The sequence below is a fragment of the Argiope bruennichi genome, chromosome X1 (genome assembly GCF_947563725.1).
Source record: "Argiope bruennichi chromosome X1, qqArgBrue1.1, whole genome shotgun sequence".
Classification (NCBI taxonomy): Eukaryota; Metazoa; Arthropoda; class Arachnida; order Araneae; family Araneidae; genus Argiope; species Argiope bruennichi.
The window spans coordinates 13,724,269-13,740,522 of record NC_079162.1 but is presented as its reverse complement, the minus strand read 5'-3'; the positions used below and the strand labels follow the sequence as shown (position 1 = coordinate 13,740,522).

At 28.6% G+C, this 16,254-nt stretch overlaps 1 protein-coding gene across 6 annotated transcripts in view; it reads right to left on the bottom strand.

Annotated features, from left to right (window-relative positions):
• LOC129958150 (leucine-rich PPR motif-containing protein, mitochondrial-like) overlaps positions 1-16,254 on the bottom strand; it is a 123,933-nt gene that overhangs the window by 20,612 nt on the left and 87,067 nt on the right. For all 6 annotated transcript variants that reach the window (XM_056070376.1, XM_056070377.1, XM_056070379.1 and 3 more), the window contains exons 24-25: positions 4,945-5,161; positions 1,521-1,645 (exon numbers count right to left, since the gene is read on the bottom strand). In XM_056070376.1, coding sequence (XP_055926351.1) covers positions 1,521-1,645; positions 4,945-5,161 — 342 coding nt within the window. The remainder of the gene's footprint in view (positions 1-1,520; positions 1,646-4,944; positions 5,162-16,254) is intronic.

Below are 16,254 nucleotides of genomic sequence, written 5' to 3'. Positions count from 1 at the left end.
AAATTGAGAGCAAAAAGGAAAAATATACTTTAAGATTCTTTGTACAAACTCATAATTTAATTAAATTATTTTATCAAATTTCAATCATTCTTAAGAATAAAGTTATTTTGGAAATTGCTTCCTTACAATGCTCATCAAATGCCAAGCAAATTTATCCAACACTTTGAAAACTGAGCAGTTTTGTTAGAAAGATTCACAGATAAATATTTTAAAGAAAGATGTATACTAATGTATCTAAAAAGTGAGAAAGCTAGAGCCACTGTCTGAGCTAAACTTACGAATTTATTAGGTAGAAGGAGTCACAAGAACCTACTACTATCAGTCAGTCTTCATAATCAATGTTATATATTTTTTCCATCATATTCCATTAATCTTGCAAGTGGGACCCCAAAAAATCCCCGGAAACTTTTACGGACTTACTACCGACATTTTGGAGTTTCGAGAAGGGGGGGGGGGGAGAAATGAAAAATTGCGATTATGAAGTATTGAATGACCTAATTATAAAAGTTCAATGAATTACTTTTTTTGCAAAATTAATAACCATTAATTTTGCAAAATTAAGACCTTTGAACCCAGGTCACGTGATCGCACATCTGGTCGAACGAAGTCTCTCCCTTTTTTTTCTGCCGCGCCTACTTGCCGAAAAGAATCCAGAAGAGAATGTCCGAGAACCGGGGGAATGAGTCATAACTCGCAATAAGGAAAGAACAAAAAAGAAGTTTTTTTCACGCATTATCACTGTCTTTGGAGAAAGAAAGGAAAAGTTTTCACCACACACACTGACCTTGCGTTTTCTGCTTTCAAAGCAAACAAAATTACCCAGATCAAAATAAATAATTCATTATTATTCCTACTTCCTTTTGAACGACGATCCCCGGAATTTCCGGGTATCGAAGTTCAAAATCCCCGGAATTCCGGGGTTTCCCCGGAGCACAAACACCCCTGTACTTTTTGAATATTACACAAAATTTCTTTTGCAACTAAGAAAGTTAATATATTATATCTGATTAGAGATCAAACATCTTATTATCTTACATGAAATTCTGGAAAAAATTGCTTAAATTTCGCGAATTATTTCAAGCCAAATAAAGGGTGAGTAGAAAATAATCACTTTCTTTCATGATTAAACGTGAGCTTATTACTTCAAAAGAGTCATATAAACCGAGTAATATGAGTTCCAATTTAGAGAAAACTATTTCTAAAAAACAAGATACGCATTTGATTGGAAAAGCAATTTAAAAAAAAAGATAATGTCACATTTGGCTTCACCATGAGTTTCTTTTTTCATTATTATATAAAAAGCATGTTTAAATAAAATAAAATGTAAGTATAAGATGAAATAAAGTTTACATACATATTATATATATGATTAAAATCTAGAAATTAATTTTTTATGATTTTTGTTTTATAATGCAAATAATCACGCAATGTAAACTAGTATTTGAAATTGATAAACAACAATTGCAGAGATTAAGCAAACCATTCATTCCATAAATTATTTTATTTAAATATGACATTACCAATCTGAAGTTTTGTAGGATTTTCAGTCACGATACACTTTTTCATCAGCAATTTTAGACAAGGAGCAACACGATGATTTTTAACACATTTTTCAAATTCATTTATAGCACTATCCAAATCATTTCTGGAAAAAAAAGGCAGAAATACATATTTAATTTAACAAATTTTCAGACAGTTTAAAGTCAAAATGGCAATTTCGTACATCTATCTTTTTGTACAATTAAGTGTTAAACTAATTTTTATTTTATAATCGAATTTAAAAAAAAAATTAATAAGACTAGAGCAAGGAAGGAAACACCTGTGCACAAATCCCTGCAATATCTTTTTGAAAAGAAATAATAAAAACTCTTAAAAAAGAGAGCTTCAAGCAATATGAGTAATGAAGTGTTTAACAAGTGTTCAATAAGATGCAAGCATTTAGTTTTATGATTGTTTTGCTAGAAAGCAAAGGTGCCAGTCTAAAATTTAAAAGTTATTTTGCTCTGAATATCATAATTTTCTACACTAGACTTTGATTCAGAGAGTATTGTATTTATTATTGTTTTTCTGCTTAAAAAAGGACACAACCTCTAAAAGAAATTTACGAATAAGTTGAAATGAATAAACAATACCATAATACCTAATTTAAGTTACCAAAATACAAACAAACCATCAAGTAATTTTAAACACACTTAAGAATTCCAATAATCAGATTCATCGAACTTTTTCTCAAGTTATGAAAAGTAAAAAGCAAAGATAATGAACAAAACAGTTTACATGCACAATTTTTATTCCATAGAAAATGCATTGTTCCAGTTTTAACATAACATAACGGAACATTAAAAAAAACATTTTATTAGGTTTATGCTTTAATAACGGTAATTAATAAATTGTAGGAGATAATATGCCTTGATTACTATATACATGATACTTAAAATTTCCACAAAATAAAATTATTTTGTATTGTAATAATATTTTAAATAATAGTTATGATTTAAATCTGCTGTTTTGTTCTTATTTACTCCACGTATGTAGCATTCGGGTCAATATGACCCAATTCAGAAAATTAACCTTTCTTGTAGTAAATGACAAGTGTCATTTAAGAAATGGAAACAATAATAATACAAATTTAAAAATAAATCTAACAATATAAAGCACCTTTAAATAAAAGAAAAATAGTTTAAATTGAAACTTACAATAATAATATAAAGCATCTATAAAAATAACAGAAAAATATTCGAAATTGAAACTTACCTTTATTTACAATTTGGGAACAATAATATTTTATATGAGATTTGGAAATGTGATTCTTACAATTGTAGTATAACATAATAGTTTTGTTGCCGTTGCATGTTTGACACATATTGATGTATTCTCAGCAGATCCCGATGATACGTTTTTCCTTTTTCTCTGTATTCGTTTCCTTTTTTTATTGAGTTGTTCAATTCTTGGTAGGTGTGGCCTTGCTTCAATGTGTGAAGCAAGGTCACACATTTAGTGGTTTTCCCGGTTCTTCCAAAAATAGCCTTCGTTTAGTCAATTTGTTTTCGTTCCATTCACTATGTATTGAAGTCCATAGAACAAATGCATTGTACGCAAACGCACCCAGCATGTTATAGAATACTATTATGGGCCAGCGATTTGTTTTTCTTTTACAAGTATGTATTTAAAAGTTGATCAAAAGTATTCACAACCCTTTAGTTGAATTATAATCTAAGATCATTAATGGGTTTTTGTCAAGTCTGTTGTTAATTTCGTTTTTTTTAAATGCAAAATGATCATAAAAATAACATTCTTTTTCTTTTTTGGGATGTAGTTTACAACTGTTGTGTCTTCTGTAAAATAAAATAATGAGCTGTGAACTTCTTTGTTTGGCATTTCTTCAAGAAGTTTTCATTTATTTTTTCTAATGGTGCCAAGCATAGTAAATTCTCCGTTTTAGAAATTGTCCTAAATTTGAAGATGTGAAAAAATTATCACATGTAATATTGCGTCCCGAATACCCATAAGAAAGATCACACACTACTCGCATCCCTTGATTTTTCACTGGCTTTGACCCTTGTTCTTTTCCAGTGTAAATGTGTGTTTTCAGTACATGCGAAGTTTTACTGTGGCATAAAATCTATATTTTGATGGCTTACTTGGTATATACTGTTTGAAAGGACACCGGTCAGGAAATCCTACTAATTAATCATCTAGTTATATTTTCATTCGGATTATATAATTTTGGTAGAATTCCTATCCACTTTTTTCCGATATCTCGCACTGCAGCTAATTTATCCAAATTTCTTCTTCCTTCAAGAGTAGATTTATTATGAAAACGAATAACTCTCGATATGGTGCAAAATGTTTCGAGGGACATTGTCGCACGAAATAAATTTCTGCCAGTTTCTTTATCCCATAAGCTTTTTGTTGATTTTCCATATGATTTATACACACCAGCTAACAATAATAATCCAATATATGCTTCAAAAGTTTCACTTTCGATATTTTTCTACTTTTTTCCATTAACCTTTTCTCGTTCAGTTTTATCATTTTTATGATTTCGTTTTCAATTGTAGAATTGAATACTACCTCAAATGCACCTTTTATGTCTGTTATCCTTGCATATCTTGTGACCCCTGAAGCAGTTTTTATAATATTAGCAGCTGTTGATTGAGAAAAATGTGGCAGTGGATCTAACTTTGTTTCACGATTGTTAGACTGAATATTCCCTTTATAGTTCATTTGTTGAATATTGGTATCAAAATCGGATCTTTCACTTTCAATTTCATCACTTGTATGATTTTTATACTCGGATACTTCTTCGCTATCAGAAGCTTCTATTAGTTTAGCTACATCAGAGTGACTCAAATTTATGCAATTCTCCATTTTTTTTTCTCACATTCATAGGCACAACTCTCTTACAGTATATCAGAAAGTGAAATACAGCAGAAAAAAAAAAGGAACGTTACAATAAAAGCAAATCGCTTGGCCCCCTGTTAATAGTATCAACTTTTTGATCTTGTACGCACTGTCTTGTCATGTGACCAAACACATACGTCAGTGAAGCAGATTTTGAAAACGGATAAATTAGAGAAACTATTACTATTCGTTTCTTTGAATTATTCCAAACAAAAGTGAACATGTCTGAGTAAAAACGAATGATTTTTGCATTGGGTCATATTGACCCGAACGATACATTAGGCATAAATTGAAAAATATTCCTTTGAAATACAAATAAGCATAAATTCCTCTAGGAGCATTTATTTATTTATATTATTTACCATAGATGTCAAAACGTTTCATGAAAATAACCCTGCACTATATTTTTTATGAACGTATAAATTTTATTTTGGGTCATATAGACCCGAACAGAATAGCAGGGTTAAATTATATTTATTTTATTAAAAATTATTTTTATAAGCAACCATAAAATAAATGCAGTAGTAGAAAAATACTTACTTGTATAAATGCATTTTAATAAGAGGTTCATACAAAACATTCGCCTGCAAGGTTTCAGCATGAAATGAAAACGAATCCTGTAAAGATTTGACTAAATCACTATTCCCAGTTTCAATTGCAATATTTAATAAGTTCCTCACGCCTTTTCTAAATGCAGCATCAGCATAACCAAAGAGATGTAATTCTTGACATTCCATCTTGATTGCATTTACTGCATCTAAAAATACACAATGACTTGTATTATGCTAAGTGTAAACAAGACATAATAATATGCAACTTTAGTTTTACTGAATAATAACTTCATATTTTTGGATCAGAAATTTATTCATTCTTAAAGTATATTTCTTGAACATCACATTTTAAAGTGTAAAACCTTTTCCCTCAAAATCTGCTTTATACAAAAATTGTTGCGAAACCTTCTCTTAAACCAGAAAATATGATGTACAATGTATACAAATTTAAGCATTATTACCTGTCTAAAACAATTTTTTAACAAATGATATGCATCATTTTAGCAAAACTTTTCTATCTCAAATACTGCGCTGATGTATGTTTTCACAGACTACATTTAATATTTAAGCTCACCATTCAAATTTTTTAAATGTTACAAACAAATCATAATATGCCGATTATAGTCAATTCCAAATAAAAAGCATTGTTACATCTGCCTATAAATTGCACACAACCTTTTAAAACTAAGAGCATTAAATATATAAGATGTTTCAACATCATGCTGCAATGTATGATTAGAGATGACTTGTGCAGGCGGTAGTAGAAATAGAAAACCCCAGAAATGAAAGTTCATTATGCACGTGAATATGTATTTTCATAATATAGATAAAAGTTAACAAGTGTAAAAAATTTCTGAAGTGTTGCAGAATCTAATGCGGACTTCACTTGACTGGAACACAAAATTGAGGAAATGCAGCAAGAATTCTCGCCATGTCTTGAACATCCTTCACAGCTGCTGTGATGCATGCAAATAGTTCCTCAGTGCTGTGAGACGGGATATCATGACAATGATATTTTAATATACCTCTGGGAAAAAATTTTCAAATATAACGTGCAGAATTGATCAATCAGGAAAATGTACTGAACTATTAAATCCAATTCACTGTATACGAAATGTGAGATCCTAATTATCCCTAGTATCATGAGTACAATGAACATGAGCAAAAATAAAGGCTATATCAATGCAGAAAGCTGTTGTCATTCAAATAATGCAACGACACTTACTCCAAAAATTTTGAAAACACGTGACAAATGAAAGTAATAAGATGGTTTACCACAACATAAGCTCAACATTTATTACTAAATAGATAAGTGCTGAATGATATGAAGCTGCATGTAGGTGTTCACAAATGGATTCTATCTGAATAGGAAGATTACGTCCCTTGTGAAGTATGTCTCATTATGGAATAATACAAAAACAGGAAAAAAGGATATATTACAAAACGGGGGGGGGGGGGGCTTGAACTTTTGGTTGAAGTGCTTAAATGTGCTGCCAGTGCATAGTCAAATTTTATTTTTAAAAATAAACCCTTTATCAGCACTTTTAGAGAAAAATAAGAACCAACATTCGAGTTTTTGATGATCGAACTATGTGTTAGGAAACGAAGTAAATAAAGTATTAACTAAATGAGTATCCAATTGTAAATAAAAAATACCACCAAAAGTTGATGAATATATTTCAATAAAACTGAAACTAAATTATTTAAAATGATCTTTTTATGTACGTTTTGTTTGAAAAATTTTATTAAATCACTTTCACTACATATCTAAAATTATTTCATCACATAATAGTTAACATTACTAAGAAAAATTGTTATACTACATCACAGATATTTAAATCCTTTGAAAAAAATGGACGCAAAAATAATTAAAGAAAATTTGGATATAAAAATCATGCTAATTTTATTAAATGCACAGGAAAAATTTGTTTCTTCCTAGAAATTTTTTCTTAACACTGTAAACTTTTCGATTTCTCACTAATAGATTTTTCCAAATCATTAGATTTTGACAGTGATGAAAAGTCTCTAGCTTGTTGAACAAATGCATCAACTTTATATTCAATTTTAATTATTTCCTTTCCTAAAAGAAATTTCATTTTCCGTAAAGACTTAAAGCAATAATATTACTTTATTTTTGTCATTGGTATGTACTTTTTTAGCCAATTGTTCCTCAAAAAATATGCGACCTTGTTAACGGGCAGGTGTTCACATTTTTTAGAAATTAAATCCTTTAGTAATGTCTATTGAGTGGACTCCACCAAATTGTTTGCGTAGTCATCGATAATATGCTGTGAAACAAAATATTTCACTTAAGTTTCCCTCATCAATATTTTTATCAATGGCGGTTCTTTCAACAGAAGTTAATTCATGAGAAATAACGAGATTAATATCGAAAACTCTTCATAGTTTTGTAAATTTGTCTAAAAAAAAATGATTTAAAAAAAACATCCAATCGTATTTTTCTAACATTAAAATTCCTGAAATTGAATAAATATAATTTGACTATCATCTATCTATATACTCCACGAAATAAATCGAAATATCAGGGTGAGAGTGAAAAATTGCTTAAAAAATAATGTACTTTAAAATTTTTTCAGTACTTTCAACAAAAAAAATTAATCACCTTTGTAATACGTAATATACATAAACCTGCATAATTTCTAAGCATAGGATGTTTTCTCTTTTATAGTAATGCATAGTGTTGAGTGAAAATTTCTGTTAATTAATTTTAAATGTTTTCTTTAAATTTTAATATTTATATCTGTGCTTCCACAACGTTTTCTACTGTAAAATGAATTATGTCTTTCTGGTTTTGATAAAAATATAGAAATGAAAAAACTATTAATAACAAAAAATTAAGCCAATTTTTACTTTTTACAAGATTAACAATGAAGATGTGTGATCTTTTTTCAACATTTCTTAAAACTAACAAATTACCAGCTTATTTAAATGGATACATATTTTCTGAAAATGTTGACAGTGATGCAGAAGCACAGCCAGGCCAACAATTCTGCATCTGATTTTTATATCTGCAACAACAAATAAAATTCGACATGGCTGGAATGGAAATTGTATATTTCCTCCTACACTAACTCACTGTATTTAACCAGGCAGAAGGAGCGCACCCAACACTAACATTGGAGATAGCGCGGGGTTTAATTAGTTTCAGCAGGAAAACGTGCTATAAAAAAACTATTTCATTATAAAAAATAAGTGCATTAAATCATTAAGAAAGTATGATCCTTTATTTCAGAAAACTGTGTTTCGTGTTTAATGAATCTACGCAATCAAAAGATTTGTTTACCATTATTAGGGGTTTTAAATCTTGCTACACTTCTGGCAAACATAAGCAAAATGATCTTTACACGTAAAAGTATAACATTTTCCGCAAGAAATTACAGCCTTATTGCGTTTAGATCTTGGGCATGTGACATATTAGTCTTTCTGGCGTTTTCGTCTTTTTCATGAGATCTCATGTGATTCACTAAAAGTGGCTTCATTCTTGCTTTTACGGTGTGTTTTAGGCAGCATTTGCATATTTTTCAAAAGCTTTGTGTCTTTGTAATAATGACAGCTGTTTCAGAAATTTTCGTCTGCTTGTATATTGCAAGGACTCTTTATTGACATTAGAGCAATTCGCGAATTTATGGGGTGCATATATATATATATATATATATATATATATATATATATATATATATATATATATATATATATATACTTTTTTGAATTTTTTAACGATTTTATTCCATCTCGGTAGTCATAGTATGTACAAGAAAGAAGCGACGAAATACATCAATCTACAGCGCGACACAAGAACAAATGAGAGCGAAATATTCTTCCCAGTAGTTTTATACTATGAGATTCTGATAGGGATTCCTTTACAAGTGTGGATTTAGAAAAGGGAATTTAGGCATCTTTGAAAATAATTTGCTTAGAATGACAAATTTTTATCCCTTCATTTGGAGCGTGTGAAAGTGCTGATTAAAGCAATTTTACAGAGCTCGTGTAGCATTAATTAAATAAAAAAAAGATGGTGTTGGACTAGAATATGTGCGTGTTTTTGTAATGATATTTTTAAATCTAAATTAAACTTAATTTCCTAATTTTTATCTGAATTTAATCTATATTCGTTCTAAAATGTTTTCTTATTTCCCAATTCGATTCCACCTTTTATATAATTAATGCCACACGAGCTCAGTAAAACTGCTTTAATCAGCACTTTCAAACGCTCCAAGTGAAGAGATAAAAATCTGTCATTCTAAGCAAATTCTTTTTATAGATGCTGAAATTCCCTTACCTAAATCGATACGTATAAAGAAATTCCTATCAGAATCTCGTAGTATAAAACCACTGGGAAAAATATATGATAAAAGTGTTTTGTCTAGAAGATAATTCATATGCTAGATTTCAATATTTCTGATTCGATGAGAATTCACAAGCGTTTTCTCCTTTCAAATTTCGAATTTCCAAATTTGAAAGACTTTCGATTAGTCTTAAGGTGTACGTACACACTAGAAGATTTTTTTTTTTAAATTTTAACTTTAAAAATCCAGTTTTTTCACAGTAGGTCATTAATATATGCTTAAACTCATTTCAGTGAGAAAAAACCATATTACAGTAATTATTAATTATTTAAATAATATTTAATGAGCTAATTAGCATATTTTTTGAAACATGATATCTTAAATTCTAATTTGTACAGACACACAATTCTAGTTGGAAATTATGACTAATATTAGTCTTCATGTTGTCTGCCTCAATCAAGTTAGAAAAATATATAGTTTTTTTTTCAACAATTTTTTCATCAACGATGAATAGAAAAAGCGAGATTTTTCCTGTAATTTTAACTTTTAAATAGATATTAAAAATTTATTTCTATAAATATAACTTTGATTGACGCACAAAACAATCGCTATTTCATACAGATTATTTTGATATATAAATCATTGTATTTGGTTAATTTCTTGTTGAGTTATGATTGTTTGAATGAAGCAACATAGTGGAAAAATATCATTCGTCATAAAATGAGTTTTACAAAAACCGTAACTAGAGTTTTTAATAAAAGCATCTCAAGAAAAATACTCGAGAAATATTTCGAATATTGACAACATCTTGGTATCGTTTGAAAGCTAAAGGATCAGAGAACATTATTAAGCAATAAAAAAATATTCGATATTTTGAACGATTTTCGAAGTTTCACCTTAATATATTTTCATATGGCAGCTGTAATTGTTTTTAAATCTACTAAGTTAAAGATTTCTATTCCGTAATTGATAGTTTTTTGTGTATGTATTGACGAAAAAAATACCGCCGACCTTGAAACTTCACTAATTTTTCGTCGATAGCGACATATTCACCAACAGTTTTAATTTTCTCTTCATCTCATCTAAAAAAATTCTAAATTTCCTTTTCATAACTTATCAATTTATGCTTCCACGTTGCTATTTATCGAACAATTCAACAAACCAAACAATATAAACACTCTAGAATGCAAAGTTACGCTGCTTAGAATAAAAAATTTCTTAGGAATAAGTGTCGCGTGGGGTAACTGAGTCACTCCATTACCACATGGATTTCCAAAAAACAGATATCACACGCACAAAAAAGTAAAAATAATATTACACTTGCCAAGGAAAGGGTCAGACAGAAAGATACTGAAAGGATTATTGATTTCAGAGAAATAATTTTTTCCTGGACTGAAAGTTTTTCTAAGAGTGGGATGACTCCCTGCTCCGCGCGACCTCTCTTGGGTTAATAATTTTAATTCCAGTCCTAAAACGCTAAGAACTAAAGCATTCCAGAATGTCTGTCATCACAAGACTGTTAAAACTGCCATGAAATTGACGACAGAACAATGTCATATTTTAAATGAGTCTTTCAGTTTTTTTTTTTTTTTAATTTGAATAAAAAAGAATAGCAGCGTTTATAAATGGTCAGACTATAAAAAATCTTCTTCTCGATTTTTACTTCTGAAATCTAGTAAAGGCCTTTTATGAAAGTTTAACTCACTAAAATTTAATAAAAACTTGTTTTTTAATCTATATGCAATTTTTAAAAAAATCTTACTTTAGCTTTAAAAAATTGCAGAAAAGCGTTATTATATATTTTGCGAAGAAATGAAAATATTTTAACAAGTCCTAGTTTCTATAAATAATGGAAACTAATTCATGGAGTTAAAAAAAAGTCCTTTGTAATTAGAAGCAAAATGAAAATAAAAAATGGCTGTTGAACCCCTATTTAAAAGAATTTTTTGAAGCCGGGGCGAAACGATATATATCATTGCTTCAAAATAAATTTAACAAATAAAAAAAATTATACAATAAACTGCTTAATTTTTAAAAAATTTAAATAAAAATAAAGAAAGCCTTCCTTTTTAAAAAAAAAATCATGACTTTAAAAGCAGTAAAATAATGTGACTCAATGGTTTGAAGAAGCAATAATGCTGTTTTGAAATTTATTATAATAAAAATAACTGTTACAAATAGTGTCTAAAACTAATTTTTCAAAAACTAAAACTAAAAATGCATTCAAACAAAATTGGTATCAATAAAGAGCTATTTCTTTAATCTTTAAAACTGTGTGAAAATAATTTTTGTGCAATAATATGCTTTAATGTTACGACCAGAAAAAAAAATTCTATTTTTATTTTATAATTAAACTTTGAATTTAAATTTTGAAGAATCTGTTCTTCATCAAATACGCCAAAAATTAAGATCTCCAGATTTCATGTTCCACTTCAACATACAGCATAAACATGTTGCTCTGTCAATCAAGACAAATCTTTATATATAAAGAGAGATTTAATAGGAAAACATTTTACTATAAGAGTAAAAAAGCAAAAATTGTCCTAAAATGATAGAATCTGAAGAATAAAAGTTTTGAAATACCTTTTTTCCCTTCCTTCAAAATTTTAAACACCAGATCCAGCAGTTTTTTTTTTTTTTTTTCCTTCTTCCTTAGTAAAAACTAAAATTTGGCAAGATTGGTCCATGAAATAATAATTTTTAAATGGATGGAGACATTAACAAAAAAACAGAGAAAGAAATGTCATCATTGAAAATTTATGGCTTTAAGTTAAAAATCTCACCATACTAGAATTTACACAATCAGCTAATGTAATTACATACAATTAATTGCGATTTAATATACTACAGTAAAATTCCTTTAGTAGGTCATTCAAGGGATTGCTCCAAAACGACATTAGGTTGCATAAATTTTATCTTAAAAAATTAGAACTTTATAAGTATTTGTTAAGCATCTTAAGAGAAAAAATAACAGCCAAACTTAGCCAGCATTTGCGATTATAGAACTACGAGTTCATTGAAATAATTTAAATTCAACATTAAATAAGTAAGTGCTTCAGTTATTTGAAATGTTTTTTTTTAATGCAAGTTTCATTTGAAAAATTTATTGAAGGATTTTCATTGCATATCTTAAATTATTTAATTACAGTACAATTAGTTGTATTAAGGGGATAAAAGGTTATACTGCTACTTTAATGACAATTCAATTTCACACACACACAAAGAAAAAAAGGTTAAGAACATAAATAAATCTGGAATATAAAAATCCTGTTAATTTTAATAAATAAGTAAATTAGAGTTTCTTCCAAATTCTTTCAATGCGTTCAAATTTCTAACTGGTCAAACAAGTTACATTCACTTTCAGAAATTTCCTTTTCTAAGAGAAATTTCTTGTATCATAAAGAGATCAAGAAATCAGTCTTTATTTTCTTCATGTCATTAGTAGCTATTTCTTTCGCCTTCTGTTCCCTTAAAAAACAAGGGATATTTTAAATGGATTGATGTTGCTAACAAGTTCAATTCTTTAGCAATATTTACTAAGTGCATTCTGCCAGATTGCTTTAAGTGGTCATAGACTACATGTTGTGAAACATATGATACTTTTCATTTAATATTTTTATTAATGCTGAAACTGCTTTGAATAAATGCAGAAACTGCTTTTCATTCTTTCTTGTTCATCAGAAAGAATGAAAATATTTTTCAAAATTCTCCACAATTTTTTCATTTATGGTCTTTAAATAAAAATTTAAAAAAAAAAAAAAAAAAAACTTATTTAATCCATTTTCCTGACATTAAAATTATAGAAATCAAATAAAGATAAATAAAAAACCCTCAAGAATAGCATCTTTCTATTCTTTCTTATGAAATACAAAACAAGTTTCCTTACTTTGCCCCCCCCCCCACTTACTTGTTCTCTACCAAAACAATATATATAATTTTATAGGATATTTCTTTTGCAAAGTGTATGACATGCAATAATTTGTTCCTTTTTATACCTGCACTCACTTATCAGTTGTGCCTTATTAGAAAAATTAAATTGGTATTAGAAAGAAACTGAAGAAAGAATTTCAACTGAGAAACTTTCTTTCAGAACTTAAAAAATAATCGAAATCTTATATATCAGATGCATAAAGAGACAAAAGTGGTTCATCACTTTCCTAAATTTGAAGAAATGCTTAATACAGTCTGCAACTCATAAGACAGCAGCTGAAATACATTCCCCGAAACTTTCTTGCATGCTCCTCAATAAAAATATTATCACTCTTTCCTCCGGCTTAAAATTTAGGGATCTTGGCCAAGATCATGAAAGCCAGGAATATGCAGAATTTTGTTTTTCAGAATCCCACACACGACAATTTTGTGCTATGAAGAATAGTAAAAAAACTATCGAGTATTCATTTTGGAAGCTTTCTGGGTGGTCAAATGAATCCAAAAATGCAACAGAGTTTCTAAACAAACATTTTAGAAAGAAGATAAACTACCAAATTTCATTTATCTAAATTGATGGATTTTTTTAAATCAAGTGTTTACATGCGGGCGAATATTATACCGACAGTTATCAACTTGTTGATGAATTCGATTCAAAATTTGACAGAAATCTATACTTTATATGCTAAAACTGTGTACCACATTTCACCGATGTAGCTCTGCGTTTTAAAGGTATCGCCTTTTCTTGCACTAAAAATCAATTTTGCTTGAAATTTGATAGAAATCTGGTGAATTTAGTGTTAAAAAATTCTATCCTTTTTTGGTGTTAAAAAATTCTTCTTTTTGAGCTATCATGTTCACAGGCAATTTAAAATTTGTCTTTCGGAGGTTTAAATCGCGAAGATTGGGCAAAAGCTCGGACTCAAATTTTTTCTCCTTAAAAACTTTGTATACAAGAAAGTAAAAAAATAATTTTATTGGTATTAATTTAGTTTTGGTATTTTTGGCAAAAATAACGAATGACCTTCAAATACATTTGGGGTATCAAATATTTTGCTTCACTTTTAATTCCGAAATCCTCGAATCATTCCATTCGAGTCACCATGCTCACAGACAGATACAGAATCCAAAACTTTTTTTCAGAGATTCAAGTCGTGAAGATAGGAAAACATTTCAAGCTGGAAATTTTTGACGATCACAATTCTTTCTCTTTGAGTACTTCGTATACGAGAAAGTAAAGCAGAAATTTTATTAGCATTAATTTATTTTTGATATCTTTAACAAAAGTAACAAGTAATGGTCTACAAGTAATTTTGGGACACCATGAGCACTCTGAATTTGGAAGCCTTAAACCATTCAATGTATGCACTTTTGAATGTCTACATAAATTTCTTCTACATATGGCTAAAAATTTCTAAAATTTTCGAAGAACAAACATTTCTTACACTAAAAGCATTTAAATAAATTACAATTGGTGATTTACTAAATGATGTTGAAATATAACTAACAAATGCTCACTAAAAATTAACTAGAGTAGAAAAGAACACAACTTGCAAAAGTCACTGTTAAATATTAACTCATGTAGTTTTACAAGAATACATAAAATTATCCTAAAAAGGAAATTATTTTTTCCTTATCGAAACAAGTAAAATGAGATGAAAGAAAAATAAATAAATAAACGAAAGAAATATATTTTCTACTTATTATCAGTATTTCCCTAAAATGAGAAAAAACTTTTCCCAAACTTCTGGATTCATTGAGACCTTTTCAGGGATGAAAAATCAGAGATCGCAAAGAAAATACAGTCATACATTTGGATAGAAGCGGCATGATAGATCCTTTACTATCAATTTTTTTTCTCAGAAAGAAAAATAAGCACTATTATGGCCCTTATATAAGGACATAACATGTGTAACATTTTTTAAATAACATTATTTCATTTATTTATTTAATCAATAATAAATATCTGTTAAATAATTTAGAGTAATGTTTTAATTAAAAATTTTTGGAAATATCTATTCTTCAATAATTTAAGGATATTCGTTATATGTAATATATCTATAAAAAATACTACGGATGACTGAGTAGCTAATATTAGAGGGTATGTATAAGAATCATTAAAAACAAGGAGATTTTAAGGGCTTTTAATGATGCTATGCTCCCTGACTACATGTATGTATTTTTATTTACATTAAAACTTTTTATATATTGAAGCGATAAATTTACTTCTTGCATTATAATTCATGCACTCAGATTTAAAATATCCAATAAATGACTAAATACATTCATCTCAATGTTCAGAATTCGTGCCAGTTTTTTCAAAATGACCTTCTTTTGCATAATTTCTGTTACAGGCATGCAGATATCACATAACAATAAAGCACAATTCATTGCACAATGTTATTCACACAGGCACAATGAAGCTAATCCATCATACTGCAGCCCCATAAAGACAGATGCATACTGTCATACTCATGTTATTACAATCACCAATGTCACTTTTCTGACTCTGAAGTTGAAATTAAGAATTCCTGCTAGAGACAAAATCTTATGCGCATACAATATTATCTACTGCATTACGAAAGCATTTTTGACTACAGGATTCTGAGTCACTTGGGTTTAACCAATTATCCTACAAGTTTGCTCAGCATTGCGCTCAAACACCCTTTACAATAAAGTGCAACTTGAAAGTTTATATCTTTTAGAAATACTGAAAAATTCTATTCACATACACATTAAAGAGCTTCATAGAATTCTATAAATTATAAAATTGTTTAATCAAGTAGTTTTTGTTTAAAGAAGACATAGCTGCTTTCAAAAGTTAAAATTACTTGAAATAATATTTTAAAATTAATTTGATGCCAAAATAAAAAATATCTATTATTGATATTCTATTGTATTCTAACAGCAATCTGTTACTTAATATGAGTTTTAACTACGCACAATATATTCAGGAATTGAGCTTTGAATGCATAACATATTTTATATGCAGTGCAATGGGTCTATCATGACCATGAGAACAGCAAAATTTACTGTAAATTGACTGTTCAATAATCTGTTTGAAT